This window comes from Babylonia areolata, chromosome 29, assembly GCF_041734735.1.
Source record: "Babylonia areolata isolate BAREFJ2019XMU chromosome 29, ASM4173473v1, whole genome shotgun sequence".
NCBI classification, from domain to species: Eukaryota; Metazoa; Mollusca; class Gastropoda; order Neogastropoda; family Buccinidae; genus Babylonia; species Babylonia areolata.
This window is the reverse complement of record NC_134904.1, coordinates 33,563,523-33,581,778: the sequence shown is the minus strand read 5'-3', so window position 1 is coordinate 33,581,778 and position 18,256 is coordinate 33,563,523. Positions and strand designations below refer to the sequence as shown.

General features: G+C 41.9%; 1 protein-coding gene across 6 annotated transcripts in view; it reads right to left on the bottom strand.

Annotated features, from left to right (window-relative positions):
• LOC143274577 (small G protein signaling modulator 1-like) overlaps positions 1-18,256 on the bottom strand; it is a 95,691-nt gene that overhangs the window by 38,717 nt on the left and 38,718 nt on the right. For all 6 annotated transcript variants that reach the window (XM_076578422.1, XM_076578423.1, XM_076578427.1 and 3 more), the window contains 3 exons: positions 5,772-5,902; positions 4,401-4,468; positions 1,787-1,951 (listed from right to left, as the gene is read on the bottom strand). In XM_076578422.1, coding sequence (XP_076434537.1) covers positions 1,787-1,951; positions 4,401-4,468; positions 5,772-5,902 — 364 coding nt within the window. The remainder of the gene's footprint in view (positions 1-1,786; positions 1,952-4,400; positions 4,469-5,771; positions 5,903-18,256) is intronic.

Here is an 18,256-nt window from a genome sequence, read left to right as displayed (position 1 = left end):
GTAAACTTAACATTGACATTTTCTCTGCAAATACTTTGTCAGTTGACACCAAATTTGGCATAAAAATAGGAAAAATTCAGTTCTTTCCAGTCATCTTGTTTAAAACAATATTGCACCTCTAGGATGGGCACAAAAAAATAAAAAAAAGAAGCCTAATTATATGCAAACTGCATTTACTGTTATATTTATATTTTTTGTATTCTCTAAACTTGGCACTTTGACCTCTTATTCTGACACAACAACAAGAGGAGTCATTATTATCATTTTTTGTTCAAACAGGAACTTCTTTTGCTAAGCATGGAATTTTTATTTATTTTGCAAACGTTTTGGTGCAGAGAGTAAAAAAGGGAAATTACTCTGTAATTAATGCTAGGGGACTTAATTTATCACAAGTGAGTCTTGAAGGCCTTGCCCCTCTTGTTAGTTCTTTTAAATGGTAAAAAAAATTGACTCCTGAGTACCAACAATCTGTTGACAAAACAAGATCACAAAGACAGCGCTCTTTTCTCCAATCTTGGCCCGGGGGTGGGCTGCATGAGCGAGCTTAGCAGCGCTAAGTTTGCTTATCGTTAAGAATGTTCCCAACTCCAAGGTAAACTCCATACACTTAGGAACATTCTTAACTGTAAGCAAACTTTTTTTTTTTTTTAACTTAAAATTTTTTTTTCCAAAAAACATGTATACAACACAGAGAATAGTATGAAACAAACAATATAAAACAAACAGCAGCATCTTCCACTTCAGAGAGAAAGATAAAACAAAACAAAACAAAACAGACTAAACAAGGCAAAACAAATCTGTAACAACCAAAAAAAAAAAAAAAAAAAAAAGGAAAGATTTGTCCAATCATTCAATCAATCAATGTTTACACATAAATGATTGTAGTAATCATGATGATTTAAGATGACATTAATAATAAATAGCCTGGACCAGTTGTAACACTGCAACAGCATCAGTAAGCAAACTTAGTGCTGCAAAGATCACATCATACAACCCCGGCCCAGTAGTACGAAACAAACAGCCCTTCTCAGTCTACTATGTGGACATGGTTCGGTTTAAAAACTCGCCTCTTCTCTTCTGCCAACCATTTTAGTGAATAATGAGCTTCTTGAACCTTTGGTCTGTGAGTGTGCGTATGTGTGTGTGTGTGTGGGGGGGGGGGGGAGGTGAGTGTGAATTTGCAAGCTTACGTATGCACACTTGTTTCTCTATGGTATGTCACATTTGAACGCATTAGTAGATACTGATACGAAACTTGTATTTGTATTTGTATTTCTTTTTATCACAACAGATTTCTCTGTGTGAAATTCAGGCTGCTCTCCCCAGGGAGAGCGCGTCGCTACACTACAGTGCCACCCATTTTTTTGTATTTTTTCCTGCATGCAGTTTTATTTGTTTTTCCCATTGATGTGGATTTTTCTACAGAATTTTGCCAGGAACAACCCTTTTGTTGCCGTGGGTTCTTTTACGTGCATTAAGTGCATGCTGCACACTGGACCTCGGTTTATCGTCTCATCCGAATGACTAGCGTCCAGACCACCACTCAAGGTCTAGTGGAGGGGCAGAAAATATCGGTGGCTGAACCGTGATTCAAACCAGCGCGCTCAGATTCTCTCACTTCCTAGGCAGACGCGTTACCTCTACGCCATCACTCCACATGTAGCTGAGACAATGTAAATGCGCCTTAGCTTCCAGTCTGGGAAGTGTGTGAGCGTCAGTTCTGCAATATCCTCATTATTTTCATTACCAAGAATCCTGGCCCGCCTGAACCGAGTTCCCAGCTTACCTTTACCACGCTGAGACCACAAGGGGGGGTCCAACTGTCCATGGGGAAGCAACCCGTTCTCCAGACAGGACAGGAAGGACAGGAGGTGGCCTCCCTTGGGGAAGTGGATGGGAGGTCGCTGCACTCCGTCCTGCCCCACCAGCACCACCGTCCCCCGACAGTCCGCTGAAACAGGGCACCCCATTGGCTAATGTAGCTGAAACATGGCATCCCGCTGGCTTATGTAGCTGAAACAGGGCATCCCATTGGCTAATGTAGCTGAAACAGGGCATCCCACTGGCTAATGTAGCTGAAACAGGGCATCCCATTGGCTAATGTAGCTGAAGCAGGGCATCCCACTGGCTAATGTAGCTGAAACGGGGCATCCCATTGGCTAATGTGGCTGAAACAGGGCATCCCACTGGCTTATGTAGCTGAAACAGGGCATCCCATTGGCTAATGTTGCTGAAACATGGCATCCTATTGGCTAATGTAGCTGAAACAGGGCATCCCACTGGCTAATGTAGCTGACACAGGGCATCCCATTGGCTAATGTAGCTGAAACATGGCATCCCATTGGCTAATGTAGCTGAGACAGGGCATCCTGTTGGCTAATGTAGCTGAAACACCACAACCCATTGGCTAATGTAGCTGAACCAGGGAGAACCCTACAACGCTGGTGCATGTACATTTCCGCAAATCAGTCAAGAGACATATGGATATGGTGAACATGTTAGCCTTCATTTTAAACTGTATGGATATAGTCAACAGGTTGGATATAGCTAAGGGTGCCAATAAGGTGTTTGCCTTTGTCATAAACTACAATGATACAGTTAATAATCATGAGTATAATAATGTTACATTAAAACTGTATGGATGCTGTCAACAGGTTTACCTTCATTTTAAATTGTGTGAACCGGGATAACATGTTCACCTTCATGTTAAACTGTGTGGACACAGTTAATATATTTACCTTTATTTTAAGCTGTGTGGATATAGTTTACATGCTCACCTTCATCTCAAACTAACTACCCCAAATACCGAGATTCAATTGATATGCATGTCAGACATTCAACGGTATACACTGGGTGTAAAGAATACGCCACCATCATGCCTTGCTGCTCACTTCTTGAAATACTCTCAGCTTTTGCACATTCCTTTCCCCTCTGGTTAACCTTCAAAGGAAGTTTTCTATCTAAAATTACGTTTAAATAACATACTTACCGTGACCCAACTAGTGCAGACTCCGGCAGGGGTCTGACATTCCTGTCCTGTGCAAACTACTATCCGCCTATGCGGAGAAAACGAAAACAACTACGGCCGATAACCTCCCGGAAGTAGGTAACCTCCCCTTTGTCCCGCTGGCTAGCGCCCTCTTTTGACGGCAGCCATCATAACTCCTGTTCCTGTGCTCTCCATACAGCTAAGTTTTTTTTCGTATTTTCTTTCTGTTTGTCGATTCTCTGGCGTTCTTGTTTTTTGTCAAATTATGTCTCCAACCAGGTCACATAATTCAGTGTTCCCAATGGGCCTGATTTTTTGAGGGTCACTGTGACCCTTTGACTGGAATTTTTGAGGGTCATTGTCACATTTCTGAGGGTCAACAGGAAAAATACAAAAAATCAATGAAGACAATTGTACAATGAAAATGAAAAGAAACCCACACCTTCTCCAAACAAGGACATTCGAAATGCTTGAATACAATGAAAACACAGTCAACTACTTGTTCGGTGAAGTAGACCTAGGCTGCTGGCGAAGCGTTTGCCTGCATCGGCAAGGGAAGTTACTCTAACACGTTTTTGGCCAGCTCAGTTTCGTCTGCTATGCACTAGCCTAAGCTTAGGCCCACGATGCGTGCTTCGCGGTTTTCCTGGAAGCCGTAAGATGCTTGTTAGTTTCAGGAAAAAGTGTGCGTCACATTGACGCACAGGGTAAAAATTTTGTGCGTCAAAGTTGTAAATCTGTGCGTCATTTACGCACATATGTACGTTTTTGGGAACACTGATAATTATGTAGCTCGATTGGGCGATCGCGCTAAAATTAAGGCGCGATTGCAATCCATCAATTTTTTCTCTCTTCCAGCTGTTTCTTTGGAAAGCCAGAAAAAAACCCCCAGAGGGGTGGGGGATGGGAAGCATGAAAGTTGAACATCATTCAAGGTTTTGTACTGTATCTATATCATCAAACAACATTCTTGGACAAGACGTTTAATCTGAAGCAGTCATCACTCACTGTGAAATAACACTTCTTTTCATTTTTTATTTTTATTTTTTTATTATCTTTCTTACGTCTTTGCCTCCCTACCCATCATCCCCCTCAATTTCACACATTTAATAATTAAAAAAAGAAGTTTATATAGCACTGAATCTTGTGCAGAGACAAATCAAAGTGTTTTCACACCAGTCATTCATACACACATTATTACATATACTCTCAACACACACAGAGATGGACACAAATGCTGTCACACACACACACACACACACACAAACAAACTTACATGTGCGAACAGTCACTTTTTCCCTCCTCCCTAAAAGATTAGTCCTCCCCCACCCCCCTCTCTTAATCCAATATCACAAACTGTGAAAATACAAAACTAAAGAACGAACACACACACACAAGTGTCAGGACTCACGCTGTTGATGGCAGTGAATGTAGACAATCTCATCCACATAGATGGTCATGGCAAAGTCCCAGTACATACTGCAACAGTGCCCCACAGTGACGTTTAGTCAATTGTGTCAGCATTTATTTCTCTTTTAGAGATAATCAGGTATTCTGGATCTTGTATGCACTTCCTCTGTCAACCATGCGTACAATGCAACGCACACTTCGATCCACAGTCTTTTTTTTCACCATCTCTATTCTGTATTTGAGACCGTTTTGGTGTGTGTGTGTGTGTGTGTGTGTGTGTGTGTGTGTCATTTGTAAGGTGTGTGTGTGTGTGTGTGTGTGTGTGTGTGTTGTTTGTAAGGGGTGTGTGTGTGTGTGTGTGTGTGTGTGTGTGTGTTGCTTGTAAAGTCTCTCTGTGTGTGTGTGTGTGTGTGTGTGTGTGTGTGTGTTGTTTGTAAGGTGTGTGTGTGTGTGTGTGTGTGTGTGTGTGTTGTTTGTAAGGGGTGTGTGTGTGTGTGCCAGTATGTATGCATGCACATGTGTTAAGAATTTTTTTATTTATTAAAATCTCATGACTGTTAGGAAACTCAACAAACTCGAAATCTCCTCATGAATCAATGCACAATATAACCATACAGTTATACAGTAATATGATTTTCTATATCGAATGAAAAAAAAAAATCATGAAATAAAGAAACTAACCACATTTACAGTTAACAGATCAATGATTATATCAACACTTTCAATACAATACTTACATCAACAAATCACAGAGCAATTACAGTTTGCAATTCATAATTCAAATCAGCGACAGAGCAAGCTGTCTTCGCCTGTCCATGTCTACTACTTTCGGTTCAGTCCAAAATCAAAACAGTCACCTTCATTTTAAACATCAGAAAAAAAAAGAAAGAAACACAGAAAGAAAAAAAAATCAACCAAAACACACACACACAAAAAAAAAAGGAAAAAAAAGAAGAAGAAAAACCTGACATACCGTTAACGAAAATTTCTACACAAAAAGACACTTCCTGATACCCCCTCCACTCCCCAACTGCTGGAACACACACCCAACCCACCAGTTCCCACCACCCAACTGTCAGTGTTTATAATGCCTATTCCTTGCCCAGGCATTTTCTCATAACCATACTCATTATACAACAAAGCTAACCAGAACTTGGCAGAAGCAGATTCAACCAACACTCCAGTGTAATCTGCATAGTATCTCCTCATTTTCACATACGTTACATCTTTTTACCCAAGAGATCAATCTGATCACTCTAAATCAAGCCAAAACCCTTCACCATGTTTCGTCTTTTTACTCAAATAACATTAATCGTCGATCCGATCACTCAAATCAAGCCAAACAATACACCAACCGCGCTCCCCTTCTCACCTGCGGTCTGTGTCCTCGGAGTTCTCGTCGCAGCAGCCGTTCATGAGCTGGTTGGGGGTCCACATGATGACCAGGCCCTCCGCGCTCTGGTGAAGTGAGAGGTACCCTGCCAGTGTCTCCGTGTCCTCCCTCTGCTCCCACACACAGTCACACACACACACACACATTGCCTTAGCACAGAGATGACACGCATTCCCTTCGCAAACAGATGTTCCCTTAGCACACAGACCATTCCCTTAATAAACAGATGTTCCCTTAACACACAGACCATTCCCTTAGCAAACAGATATTCCCTTAGCACACAGACCACTCCCTTAGCAAACGGATGTTCCCTTAGCACAGACCATTCCCTTAGCAAACAGATATTCCCTTAGCACACAGACCACTCCCTTAGCAAACAGATGTTCCCTTAACACAGACCATTCCCTTAGCAAACAGATGTTCCCTTAGCACACAGACCACTCCCTTAGCAAACAGATGTTCCCTTAGCACACAGACCACAGACCATTCCCTTAACAAACAGATGTTCCCTTAGCACACAGACATTGCTTAAGCATAGGGATGATAAGTGTTCCCTTAGCAAACAGATGTTACCTTAGCATATCGACGTTCCAAATAAAAATTCCCTACGCAAACAGACTTTCTATAGTAAATATATGTTCCAAATAGACATTCTGTAAGCAAAGAAACATTTCCATTTGCAAACAGACATCCGTAAAAGACGTTCTTGTTGCAAATAAACATTCCAAATAGATGTTACCTTAATGAATGCACATTCATAATACATGTTTCCCTGGCAAAGAAATATTCCCTTTGCAAAAGACATTTCTAATAGACATTCCCTTTGCGAATGGATGGTTCAAACAGACATCCAATTGGCGGACATTCCCTTAGGAAAGAGACATTCCCTTCGCAAAAAGCTGTTCCTGGCAGATGTTCCCCAATCAAATAGATGTTCCATAAGCAAAGAATCATTCCCTTCACAAAGAGACATTCCTGATAACTATTCCAATAGCAAACTGAATTTCCCTTAGCAAGCACATGTTCCTTTGCAAACAGACATTCCAAACAGGTGTTCCCTAATCCAACAGTTGTTCCTGTCCCAAAGAAACATTTCCCAAGGAAAACGATGTTCCCACAGCAAAGAAACATTCCTGTTGCAAAATGATGTTTCAAATACATGTTCCCTTAGCAAATACATGTACACTTAGCAAACAGAAATGGCAATTACACTTTCCCTTACCAAACAGACATTCCCTTAGCAAACACACTTTCCCTTTGCAAACAGATGTTCCAGATACTAAACAGGCTTTCCATTTGTAAATCATATATGTTACCTTAGCAAACAGATACTCCCTTCGCAAACACATGTTTTCTTAGCAAATAAGACATTTTCTTTGCAAACAGATGTTCCTTATACAGTCAATCCTTTCGCAAGCAGATGTTCCCCTAGCAAATAGATGTTCCTTTAACAGGCAGACACTCCATTTGCAAACAGACATTCCTCTGGCAAATATCAAATCAAACAGATGTTTCCTGAGCAAACACAAAATTCTGTTCCCTTGGCAAATAAATTTCCCTCATAAATCAAACTTTCCTATAGCAAACAGACTGGTTCCTTCATAGCATAGAGATATTCCAGGAGCAAACAGGTATTTCTAAGCAAACAGACAATTCCTCAGCAAACAGGCATTCCCTTTCTAAACAGACATTCCTGAAGCAAGCAGACATTCCTTTGCAAATAAACACACACTCCATCTGCAAACAGCCATTCCCTTTGCAAACTGACATTCCCGTTGCAAACTGACATGACATTTCCGTTGCAAACTGACATTTCCTTTGCAAACTGACATTCCCTTTGCAAACTGACATTCCCCTTGTGCAAACTGACATTTCCTTTGCAAACTGACATTCCCGTTGCAAACTGACATGACATTTCCTTTGCAAACCAACAATCCCGTTGCAAACTGACATTCCCTTTGCAAACTGACATTCCTGTTGCAAATTGACATTCCCTTTGCAAACTGACAATTCCTTTGAAAATGCACATGTATTCTCTCCGCATACACATACAGGGATTCCCTTTTCAAGCAAACGTTCCCTTTGCCAGCACACATTCCCTCTGTGAACTCGCTTTGTAAATACCCATTCCTTTCATAAACACACATTCACACAGCCCATTGCCACAATATGTCAGACTAACAATTCGTTGCAATGGTCTCTTGTCTCTCAGTGTGTGTGTGTGTGTGTGTGTGTGTGTGTGTGTGTGTGAATGTGTGTGTGTGTGTGTGTGTGTGTGTGTGTGTGTGTGTGTGTGTGTGTGTGTGTGTGTGTGTTTTCATCTGGTGTACATGTATGTGTGCATGTGCATTAGTATGAGTGTGACAGAGAAAGTGAGCACATGTGCGCATGCATGTATTTGTGCAGGCTCATGTGTGTGTGTATGTGAGAGCATACACGTGTATGCGCAAATATGTGTGCATCTGGATTAGTATGAATGTGAGTGATAGAGCGAGAGCAGACATGCGTGTGTGATTGTGTTTAAGTGCGTGTGTGCGTGTGAGTGTGTGTGTTTGTCTCTTTGCGTGTGTTTGTGTTCCTCTCTCTCTCTCACTGTGTGTGTGTGTGTGTGTGTGTGTGTGTGCGCACGTGTGTGTGTGTGTTGTGTGTTGTGTGTGTGTGTGTGTGTGTGTGTGTGTGTGTGTGCGCATGTGTGTGTGTGTGTGCATGTGTGTGTGCGCATGTGCGCATGTGTGTGTGTGTGTTTTCTGCCATAGCCTGATGTGCACGATCTGTCTACAATCATTTTTCTTTGATGAAAAACATTAGCAGTCACTTGAAAGCTGAACAAAGATCACTCTATTTACAGAAAAATTATCTGAAGAATGGCCTCCAACAAACAAAACTAAACCAAAACAAACTGAAGTGTAATATATTCATTTTAAAAAAAAACCCTCAAAAAACCAACCCCCCCCCCCCCCCCCCCCCCCCCCCCCCCCCCCCCCCAATGTCCCCGTTTCCCTGAAACAACTTTTATTAGAGAAAATAGTTGGGTTTTTTTTTTAATGCATCTATACAACCTGTTCACAGAAGATGGTCATTTTAGATCAATCTGCTTTGACAAAGAACACCCTGCCTTTCTTTTTAGTTTTTCCCTTCCCTAATTCTACAGTGCCCCTCCCACCCGCCACCACCAACCAACCAACTAACTCCCATTTACCCGCCCCGCCCCCAAATCCCCAGCCCCCCTTGTACATTTCTTTCCCACCACCATCCACCCGATGCTTGTGCATGCACTCATGAAGTCGTCAGTTTTTTCAGTTTTCAGTAGCTCAAGGAGGCGTCACTGCGTTCGGACAAATCCATATACGCTACACCACATCTGCCAAGCAGATGCCCGACCAGCAGCGTAACCCAACGCGCTTAGTCAGGCCTTGAGAAAAAAACCAAAAAATACCCCCCCCCCCACCCCCCCCAAAAAAAAAAACCCACCCAAACTACCACTACTAATAATATGTATAAGGCGCAAAAACTTGATGAAGTCAGCTATAAGCGTACATAAATAAATAAAAAATAATAATAATATAAAAAAGTAGCAGAAGTCATCATAATCCTTGCAATAAATAAAAAGACTTTTTACCCGCCTAACAAACTACACAATCATATCCCCAGGCCAGTCATCATGTTTTGTGACATTGTCAATGAAGTCATTGTAACCCCCACAACACACACCTACCCCTCCACCCCTTTCCAAACCTCCCCCTCTTCTGTCCAAGGGAAATATGGGGCAATCAATACGTATGTTGACAGCCTTATTACTTCAACATTGCCTGTGCATTAGCGTGGCAGGAGGAGATCAATAGAGAGGACTGGATCATCATCACTGCTTTTTCCATGGCGTTTAAAATGTCAGTCTTCATTTCGTTAACATGATAATTATAGTGTGTGCGTGTGTGTGTGTGTGTGTGTGTGTGTGTGTGTGCGCGCGCATGGGAGCATGCGTATGTTTGAAAGTTTATGTGCGAGTGTAATAGTGTGCACATGTCTATGGGACGTGTCTGTGTGTGTGTGTGTGTGTGTGTGTGTGTGTGTGTGCGCGTTTCAGAATTTTAAAAAATGACTATTTGTGCGTGCATGCGTGCGTGCGTGTTTCAGATTTTTTTTTTTTTTAAATGACTATTTCTGCAGTCTGGTAATTAAGTCTGATAATAAAAATAATTGGGCGAAGTTTCTATCATCAAATAAAAAATTGTGTGTGTGAGTGTGCACAACAACAAGGCTTAAACTGCATGTTCTAGGTCAAAGGGGAAGGGTTAATGGGTGGGGGAGGGTCAAGACTGGCAAGAATGTTCTCTAAATACTTTACACTGACACATCAGCTGTTTTGCTTTTCATTTTACTTCTTAAATTTTTCCTTCCTTTCAAACCATTTTCTTAGCACACAGACATATATCCTCCTCCCCTTCTTCCACTCTCCCTCAATTCGTTCTTGTTTATTCTCTTTGCTGCAAGGATTAATTTACAACCAATTCTATTTGACAATAGTCCCTCTCATTTCATCTTTACATTATTCTCTTTGTTATATTCTTCAGTTTACAATGAATCTCACATGACAACTGTCCGTCCCATTTCATTTTCACATGTTCTCTCCGCAAGAATTCTTGATCAACAAACAGTTTCTCTTTACAATAGTCCCTATCGTTTCATTTTCACATTTTCTCTCTGCTAGAATTCTTATCTACAATCATTTCTCTTTACAATAGTCCCTCTCGTTTCATCTTTAGGCGCTCTCTTTGTTCTGAATCTTAATTCATAATCAGTTTAATTTTACAATAGTCCCTCTCACATAATCTGTACATGTTCTCTTTGTTGCAATTCTTGATTCACAATCAATTTTAAATGACAATTGTCCATCACATTTCATTTTCACATGTTCATTTTGTTACAATTTTTAATTCATATAATCAATTCTAAATTACAATAGTCAATCTCAATTCATTTTTCACATTCTTTGTTGTAATGCTTGATCTACAATCAATTTTATTTTACAATTGTCACTAGTTGAAAAAAACATCATCATATATATATATATATATATATATCCACACAGAAGTTACAGCCTTGATATTCCATGGAAGTTATGGTGAGTACGCACACACACACACACAGAGATGGACAAAACTACACTGTCTAACCACTGTGAAAGAGTGTAGGATTACAAAGGGAAAAAGCACCAAATCTAGTCACAAGACAGCGTGAGACGCTGACCACTGCGCAGCCAAGGAAAAGAAAACAGCGAGAACAAATGACTCACACACACACACACACACACACAACGGAATGCTTAACATCACCCCCCTTCACTATCATGCCCATAGCACACATAGGCATAGTGATGTCACTGACGACATCATCAAAAGAAGGGAAACAGTTCTGGAAAGGCTGAAAGTTTTTATTTTTCTTTCTTCTTCTTTCCGTTACACAACCAACATCGACTTGCCGATGACTCTGTCGTGGTTCATGCGTGCTGGGTATTTTCGTGTCTCTATAACCCACCAAACACTGATATGGGTTACAGGATCTTTAACGTGCGTATTTGATCTTCTGCATGCGTACACACACGAAGGGGATTCAGGCACAAGCAGATCTGCACAAATGTTGACCTGGGAGATCGGAAAAATCTCCACCCTTTACACCCACCAGGCGCCGTCACCGTGATTCAAACCCGGGTCCCTCAGATTGAAAGTTCAACGCTTTAACCACTCGGCTATGTCAAGTTCACACATTTAGTGGTGTATCTCCAAACCAGTTATGAATGACTGGATATTTTTGAAACACCACTTTCACTATCCCCCCCCCCCCTCCACCCCCCTCTCCCCCCCTTGTCATCAGTCATAGGGTGTTTACAACATCAAAGTAATGGGGGGGTGAGGGTGGGAGGGAGGGTGGGGGTGGGGGTGGGGGAGGGTGGAAGGAGGAAGCAGAGGGCACACTGAACTGGGACAGAGAGAGAGTGACAGACAGTTCACACATCATCATGAGCAACACAGACCTCTCCGCTTAACCCCTTTACTGCTGCTGTCAAGCATGTTTGCTCATCACAGTGAGCGCCATCTTCCCAATGTCTTTTAAAACTTTGAGCTTCCAGGTAAGATCATGAATAAATATTTGGACGTCTCCCTCTCTTAGGATTGAGTTACTTTTGTTCAGCAAAATTAATCACACTGCTTAACTCTCTCCATACGAACGGCAAAAGAGATGACGTTAACAGCGTTTCACCCCAGTTACCATCATCAAAATATTGCAAGCGGAAGGCTCTTATACTGAAGAGGTGAATGTTGACAAAGAATACCACAGTTCTGACGATGGAAGCTAAAGGTTGGGTCATTCAGACACCCACTGGACATCCGAGGGGTCTGTGTAGAGGAGAAGAGAGGACTGGCCGTACTGAGTGAGTTAAACCAACAGAAGAAGTAACTTTGAACAACACAAAAACTAACCACACACACACACACACACACACACACACATATATATATATATATATATAGTCATGCCACAGTTATCTTCTTTCAGAAATGTTCTGCAGCCAAGGAGTTAAACCTGACAGTGCTCTTGAACAGAACCACTGAATGTGTATCTGTCTGCTTTGAATCAGTGAGCCACTGAATATTTACATGTATCTGCAAGCTATACATTGTTCAACTCGTGTGCATAAAAAAAAAGTGAATGCATGTTGTCAATGCACATTTGTGTGTCCCTCACACACACACATGTGCATTCATTTAAACATGTAAATGCTCCTGTATGCAAACACACACACACACACACACACACACGCACACCATAATGTAGTGCATGCACCCATTATGTACCCTTATACACTACATGTACACACATGCTCAGTAAAACACACAAGCATACACCACACACACACACACACCACCGACACATACACCCACACACACCACCGACACACACACACACACACACCACACACATCAATGCCTGTTAACAAACCAAAGATGGCACACATGTTCACACCTGTGTTCTAACAAAGCCAAACCATTGATTGTGACTAAGCACAACTGAGATAGCACGATCACACACACACACACACACGCACACAGAAAGTGAAAAAAACCAAACAATCAATTACAATAAATAATCTACCATACTGTACTGTGGGTTGTGTCAAAGGACAGTGACAGCAAATAATTTCACACACACACACACACACACACACCCTACCCATTACACACACACACACACACACTACCCATTCCACACACACACACACACATCCTACCCATTACACACACACACACACACACTACCCATTCCACACACACACACACACACACCCACCCTACCCATTCCACACACACACACTACCCATTCCACACACACACACACACACACACACAGAGCTACACACACACACAAAACAAACAAAAACAAAACACAAACAAAAATGGAATACGTGACAGGGACAAAGCTAAGCATACATATACACAAACACTAGGAGAGTGTCCAAAACCAGATAATCACCACACATCATAAATGTCCGGTACGATTCTTTTTGTTTTACATCGCGTCATGTACAAGTCTGTCAACTGTGTTAAATGGCAAAAGGTGAAAAACTTAGCCATGGATCAAGCAAAAAAACCCAACAACAACAAAACAAACAACTGATCACACATTTTGACGCAGTTTCCAAGTGTCCATGGCAACACAGATAATGATACCCCAACTGGGAACAGAGGGCTGGTGATCAGTGTCAATGAAACAAAGCGTTTCTAACACCAACTTTTTTTCTTCTTCTTCTTCCACTTTCCCTTCTGCCTTTGTTGTTGTTGTTCTTCTTCTTCCCATATTCACAGAGTCTGAGCTCATTCAAAATTTGTGGATTCTTGATATTTGAAGAATTTCAATTGCTATACCTGAGACATAGGATATATATATATATATACTTCATTCAGTACCCCTCCTTCCAAACCCCCCAAACAATATTTGGTGTTCTCATGAAACAAATATATCAATAGATCAATCTATATGTTTGCATGCTGATGTTTTTTCTTTCTGTCTCTTTGTCTATGTGTCCCCCCCCCCCCACCCCCTCCCCCCACCCCCTCCCAAATTTCTGACAGCCTCTCCCAACATAATTTTCATTCCTCCAGAATCGATAAATCACACCTCCTTCCCCATCTTGATCCATCATGAAAGGGCGAAGCATGCTCACCATCCTCCAAACACACACACACACGCACACTATATGTCACGGAAATTCGAACAGTCCTGTGTCAACAGAGATTTTCCAAGCAAAGTCCATGTTCTAATGCAGCAATGCATCTCAAAATCAGAAAAAATTTCTTCCAAAGATGGTAGTACATATACAGTATGTGTTGATGCAGTCTGTGTCTTTAACAAAGAGTCTTGTCTGTCGCCATCATGATCAATCCAACATGATCAATCATTATCATCAACAACAGTGAAATATCGTGACTGTGCTGAACTTATATATGGAATATTCCCAGCCAAAAGAAACATTTCTGGCAACATTTATTTATCAGGTCTGTTTTGACTGCAGACAAAATCTGATCTATTTTCACAGCTGCGCAAGGGTAACCTTGTTTGCCAGAGGATATTATCAGCACATCATAAACAGCTCATCATAAAACTCTCAGCTACAAATAGCACTGCTAAATTTAGTACCTGCATTGTGCAATTGTGTTTGAGAGAGCGGTGGGGCGTAGCACGGAGTCAGAGATAGAGACAGAGAAACAGAGACAAACACACAGAGAGGCAGACAAACAGAGCCCCCCCACCCCCACCCCACCCCCCTCCCTGCCACATCCCTATCAAAAAGAGACAAAAAACAACAAAAAAACAAAAAAACAAACAACAAAAAAAAACAAAAACAAACGAACAAACAAACCGTGACTATCTATATATTTATACCTTTTGTACTACATTGTGTAAGGACATGGCTATGGACCCTGGCCAGATAAACAGAAAAAAACACAACAACTGTATGACATGATACAGACAAGAACAAGACAAAGACAAGTCTTCATTTGCGAGGAAAATGGTTAAGCAATAACGTATTTTTCTTTATCCAGTGCCCATGCCTATTTATTTGTTTTCTTCAAGCGACAATGAGACGTAACAACATGACTGGCTTTTTACACAAGGTGAGAGACCGACAGAAAGACAGGAAGGAGAGAAATATAGACAATAGATAGAGAACTCAGAACTCAGAAAGTTCAACGTACCTCGGCCTTGGGCCACAATACAATGGGGAAGGGTGGATCGGTGAGGTTGCATATAACACTGTGTGTTATCCATAGCAACAACAACAAAAACAAGTACAAACTGAATGAATATATACTTAAACAATGTGCCCATCATATAGACATTTGTTTTTATATAGTATTTCACCATGCTTGATCAGTGACTGCAGATTAACTTTTTCCTTGTATTGGTAGCGTGGAAAATATATCTTGATACATTATGTCTGTGATTGAAATTTGTTGCTCCAAGGAACACATGCAAGGGGAGTCTAGCTGATTCTTTTAATATTCTCTTTCTTAAATCTTCATATACGATGCAGTTGAATAAAAAGTGCTGCTCGTCCTCAACTTCATCCCTACAAAATGGGCATGCTCTGTCCTGATCTGAATGACAGTACATTGATGAATCGATGTACATTGTTGTTGAGTGGTAGAACGCTGACAATAGATAGAGAGAAAAATAGTGTAGTTCACAGAGAGAGAAAGAGGGACCCAGAGAGAGAGAGAGAGAGAGAGAGAGAGAGAGAGATGTATGTCCATTCAAAGGCTTCACAAACAGGAACCCTCCTTATAAACACATGAAACATGCTGTGTTCTCAGCTTGCCACCATCACCACTAAAATGTAAACTCACTAATTCAGACTTTGTTTAAATAGACAGCAAAAAAAAAAAACCCTCAATAAAGAAACATATACATGAAGTAAATAAGTAAAGAATGAAAGAAACAAAAACATAAAAACAAAAAAAGTCTACCAGCCAAGACTTATCTACTAGTAGTAGCCTGACAACGGGGCTCATCACCATCATCACAGGAGTGGAAAGTTAACCTGTGGAAAAAGTTGGGGCACACGAACAGCAGAAGCTGACAGTTTTCCCTTGGTACTGGGAAAGCTGAAGGCTCAGGAGTCAACACAGTTCGGCCATCCCAAAGAGTAAAAAGCAACGACAGAGCAGAGGAAATGGCGCGCGTCCCGAGGGAGATGGCAGAAAATCTAAGCATTCCAGCCCAAAGAAATATCAAATTTGTGGAGTGATGGCCTAGAGGTAACGCGTCCGCCTAGGAAGCGAGAGAATCTGAGCGCGCTGGTTCTAATCACGTCTCAGCCGCCGATATTTTCTCCCCCTCCACTAGACCTTGAGTGGTGGTCTGGACGCTAGTCTTTCGGATGAGACGATAAACCAAGGTCCCGTGTGCAGCATGCACTTAGCACATGTAAAAGAACCCACGGCAACAAAAGGGTTGTTCCTGGCAAAATTCTGTAGAAAAATCCACTGCGATAGGAAAAACAAAAAAACAACAAAAAAAACTGCATGCAGGAAAAAATACAAAAAAATGGGTGGCCTTGTAGTGTAGCAATGCGCTCTCCCTGGGGAGAGCAGCCCGAATTTCACACAGAGAAATCTGTTGTGATAAAAAGAAATGCAAATACAAATTAAAGCAACCCCCCCTCCCCCCTGACCAGAAAAAACAACAACACACACACACAAAAAAACAACAACAACAAACCCCCCCCCCCAAAAAAAAAACCCCAAACAAAAACAAAGCAAAACAAAAGTGAAATTGGAAAGAAAAGGGTAGAGAAGGATCAGGTACAAGTTTTTAAAAAAAACAACCCCACAGTATCCAACATCACCAGACAAGCCCTGACACGGTACCCCCCAAAGGAAGAGGATACCGGAAGAGAATACCCCCCAAAGGAAGAGAAAGAGGGGACAGACCAAAAAAAATGCCTGGCACAGAGACCTCCAGGCAGACACCAAGTACATGGGCCTTACCTGGAGCCAGACAGAGGCAAAGGCAGGGGATAGGAGACTGTCAAGGTCTCTTGCTGACAGCCTACACCGCAAGAGGCGTGAAAGGCCTAAAAGTAAGTACGGAAAACTACAAACACACACACACACCCCAAAGACCCAACTTTATTTCCACCCTTATACTTGATAATAAAAACAGTGGTGTAGCGCTCTCTCTCATCTCAAACACAGTTTTCAAGATTTCATGAAATATGCACATATCGGTGAGAACATACAAGAACACATGTATACACATACAAATGTAGATTGAGAAAACTTTTTTTTTCTCTCTGCATTTTTCACCCCTGTAAGGAATTATTTTTCCCTCCAGCCTACTGAATTCAGCATCTTGCCGAAATATTCCCACCCATGCAACAAACAGGTTGGGGAAAACATGTGTATGTGTGTGCGCGCACATGTGTGTGTGTGTGTGTGTGTGAGTCTACATGTGTGCGCGTATGACCGCAACGTTCAAACTGCTTTATATATATTACACACGCCAACACAGTTTCAGTTTCAGTAGCTCAAGGAGGCGTCACTGTGTTTGGACAAATCCATATATGCTACACCACATCTGCCAAGCAGATGCCTGACCAGCAGCGTAGCCCAACGCGCTTAGTCAGGCCTTGAGAGAGAAAAAACAAAACCAAAAAAAAAACCCCACTTACAAAACAAACAAAAAAGGCTAATGGCTGCCAAAAAAAAAACCCCAAAAAACCCACACAACCCAACCAATACATACACAACCCACATAAGAAAATGTCAGAATTCTACACCCCCCCCCCCCCCCCCACCTCCACCCCAAACCACCACAAGTGCCAGAAAATCTTCCCCAGTGTCAAAAGGCATTATCACCAATGGAAACAATGCCCTGAGTCAGTGGATAATGAGTATTTGTATTTGTATTTCATTTTTATCACAACAGATTTCTCTGTGTGAAATTCGGGCTGCTCTCCCCAGGGAGAGTGCGTCGCTACACTACAGTGCCGCCCATTTTTTTGTATTTTTTCCTGCGTGCAGTTTCATTTGTTTTTCCTGTCGAAGTGGATTTTTCTACAGAATTCTGCCAGGAACAACCCTTTTACATGCGCTAAGTGCATGCTGCACACGGGACCTTGGTTTATCGTCTCATCTGAATGACTAGCGTCCAGACCACCACTCAAGGTCTAATGGAGGGGGAGAAAATATCGGCGGCTGAGCCGTGATTCGAACCAGCGCCCTCAGATTCTCTCGCTTCCTAGGCGGACGCATTACCTCTAGGCCATCACTCCAGGCCTGATACGAGCCGCAACATAACCATTGAGCAATCAACAGAAACACACAGAGAGACACTGAAACTGAAAGGGGGAGTGTGGAGCCTGAAGTGAGGGTGGGAGTGGGAGGGAGAGGTGAGGGACTGTA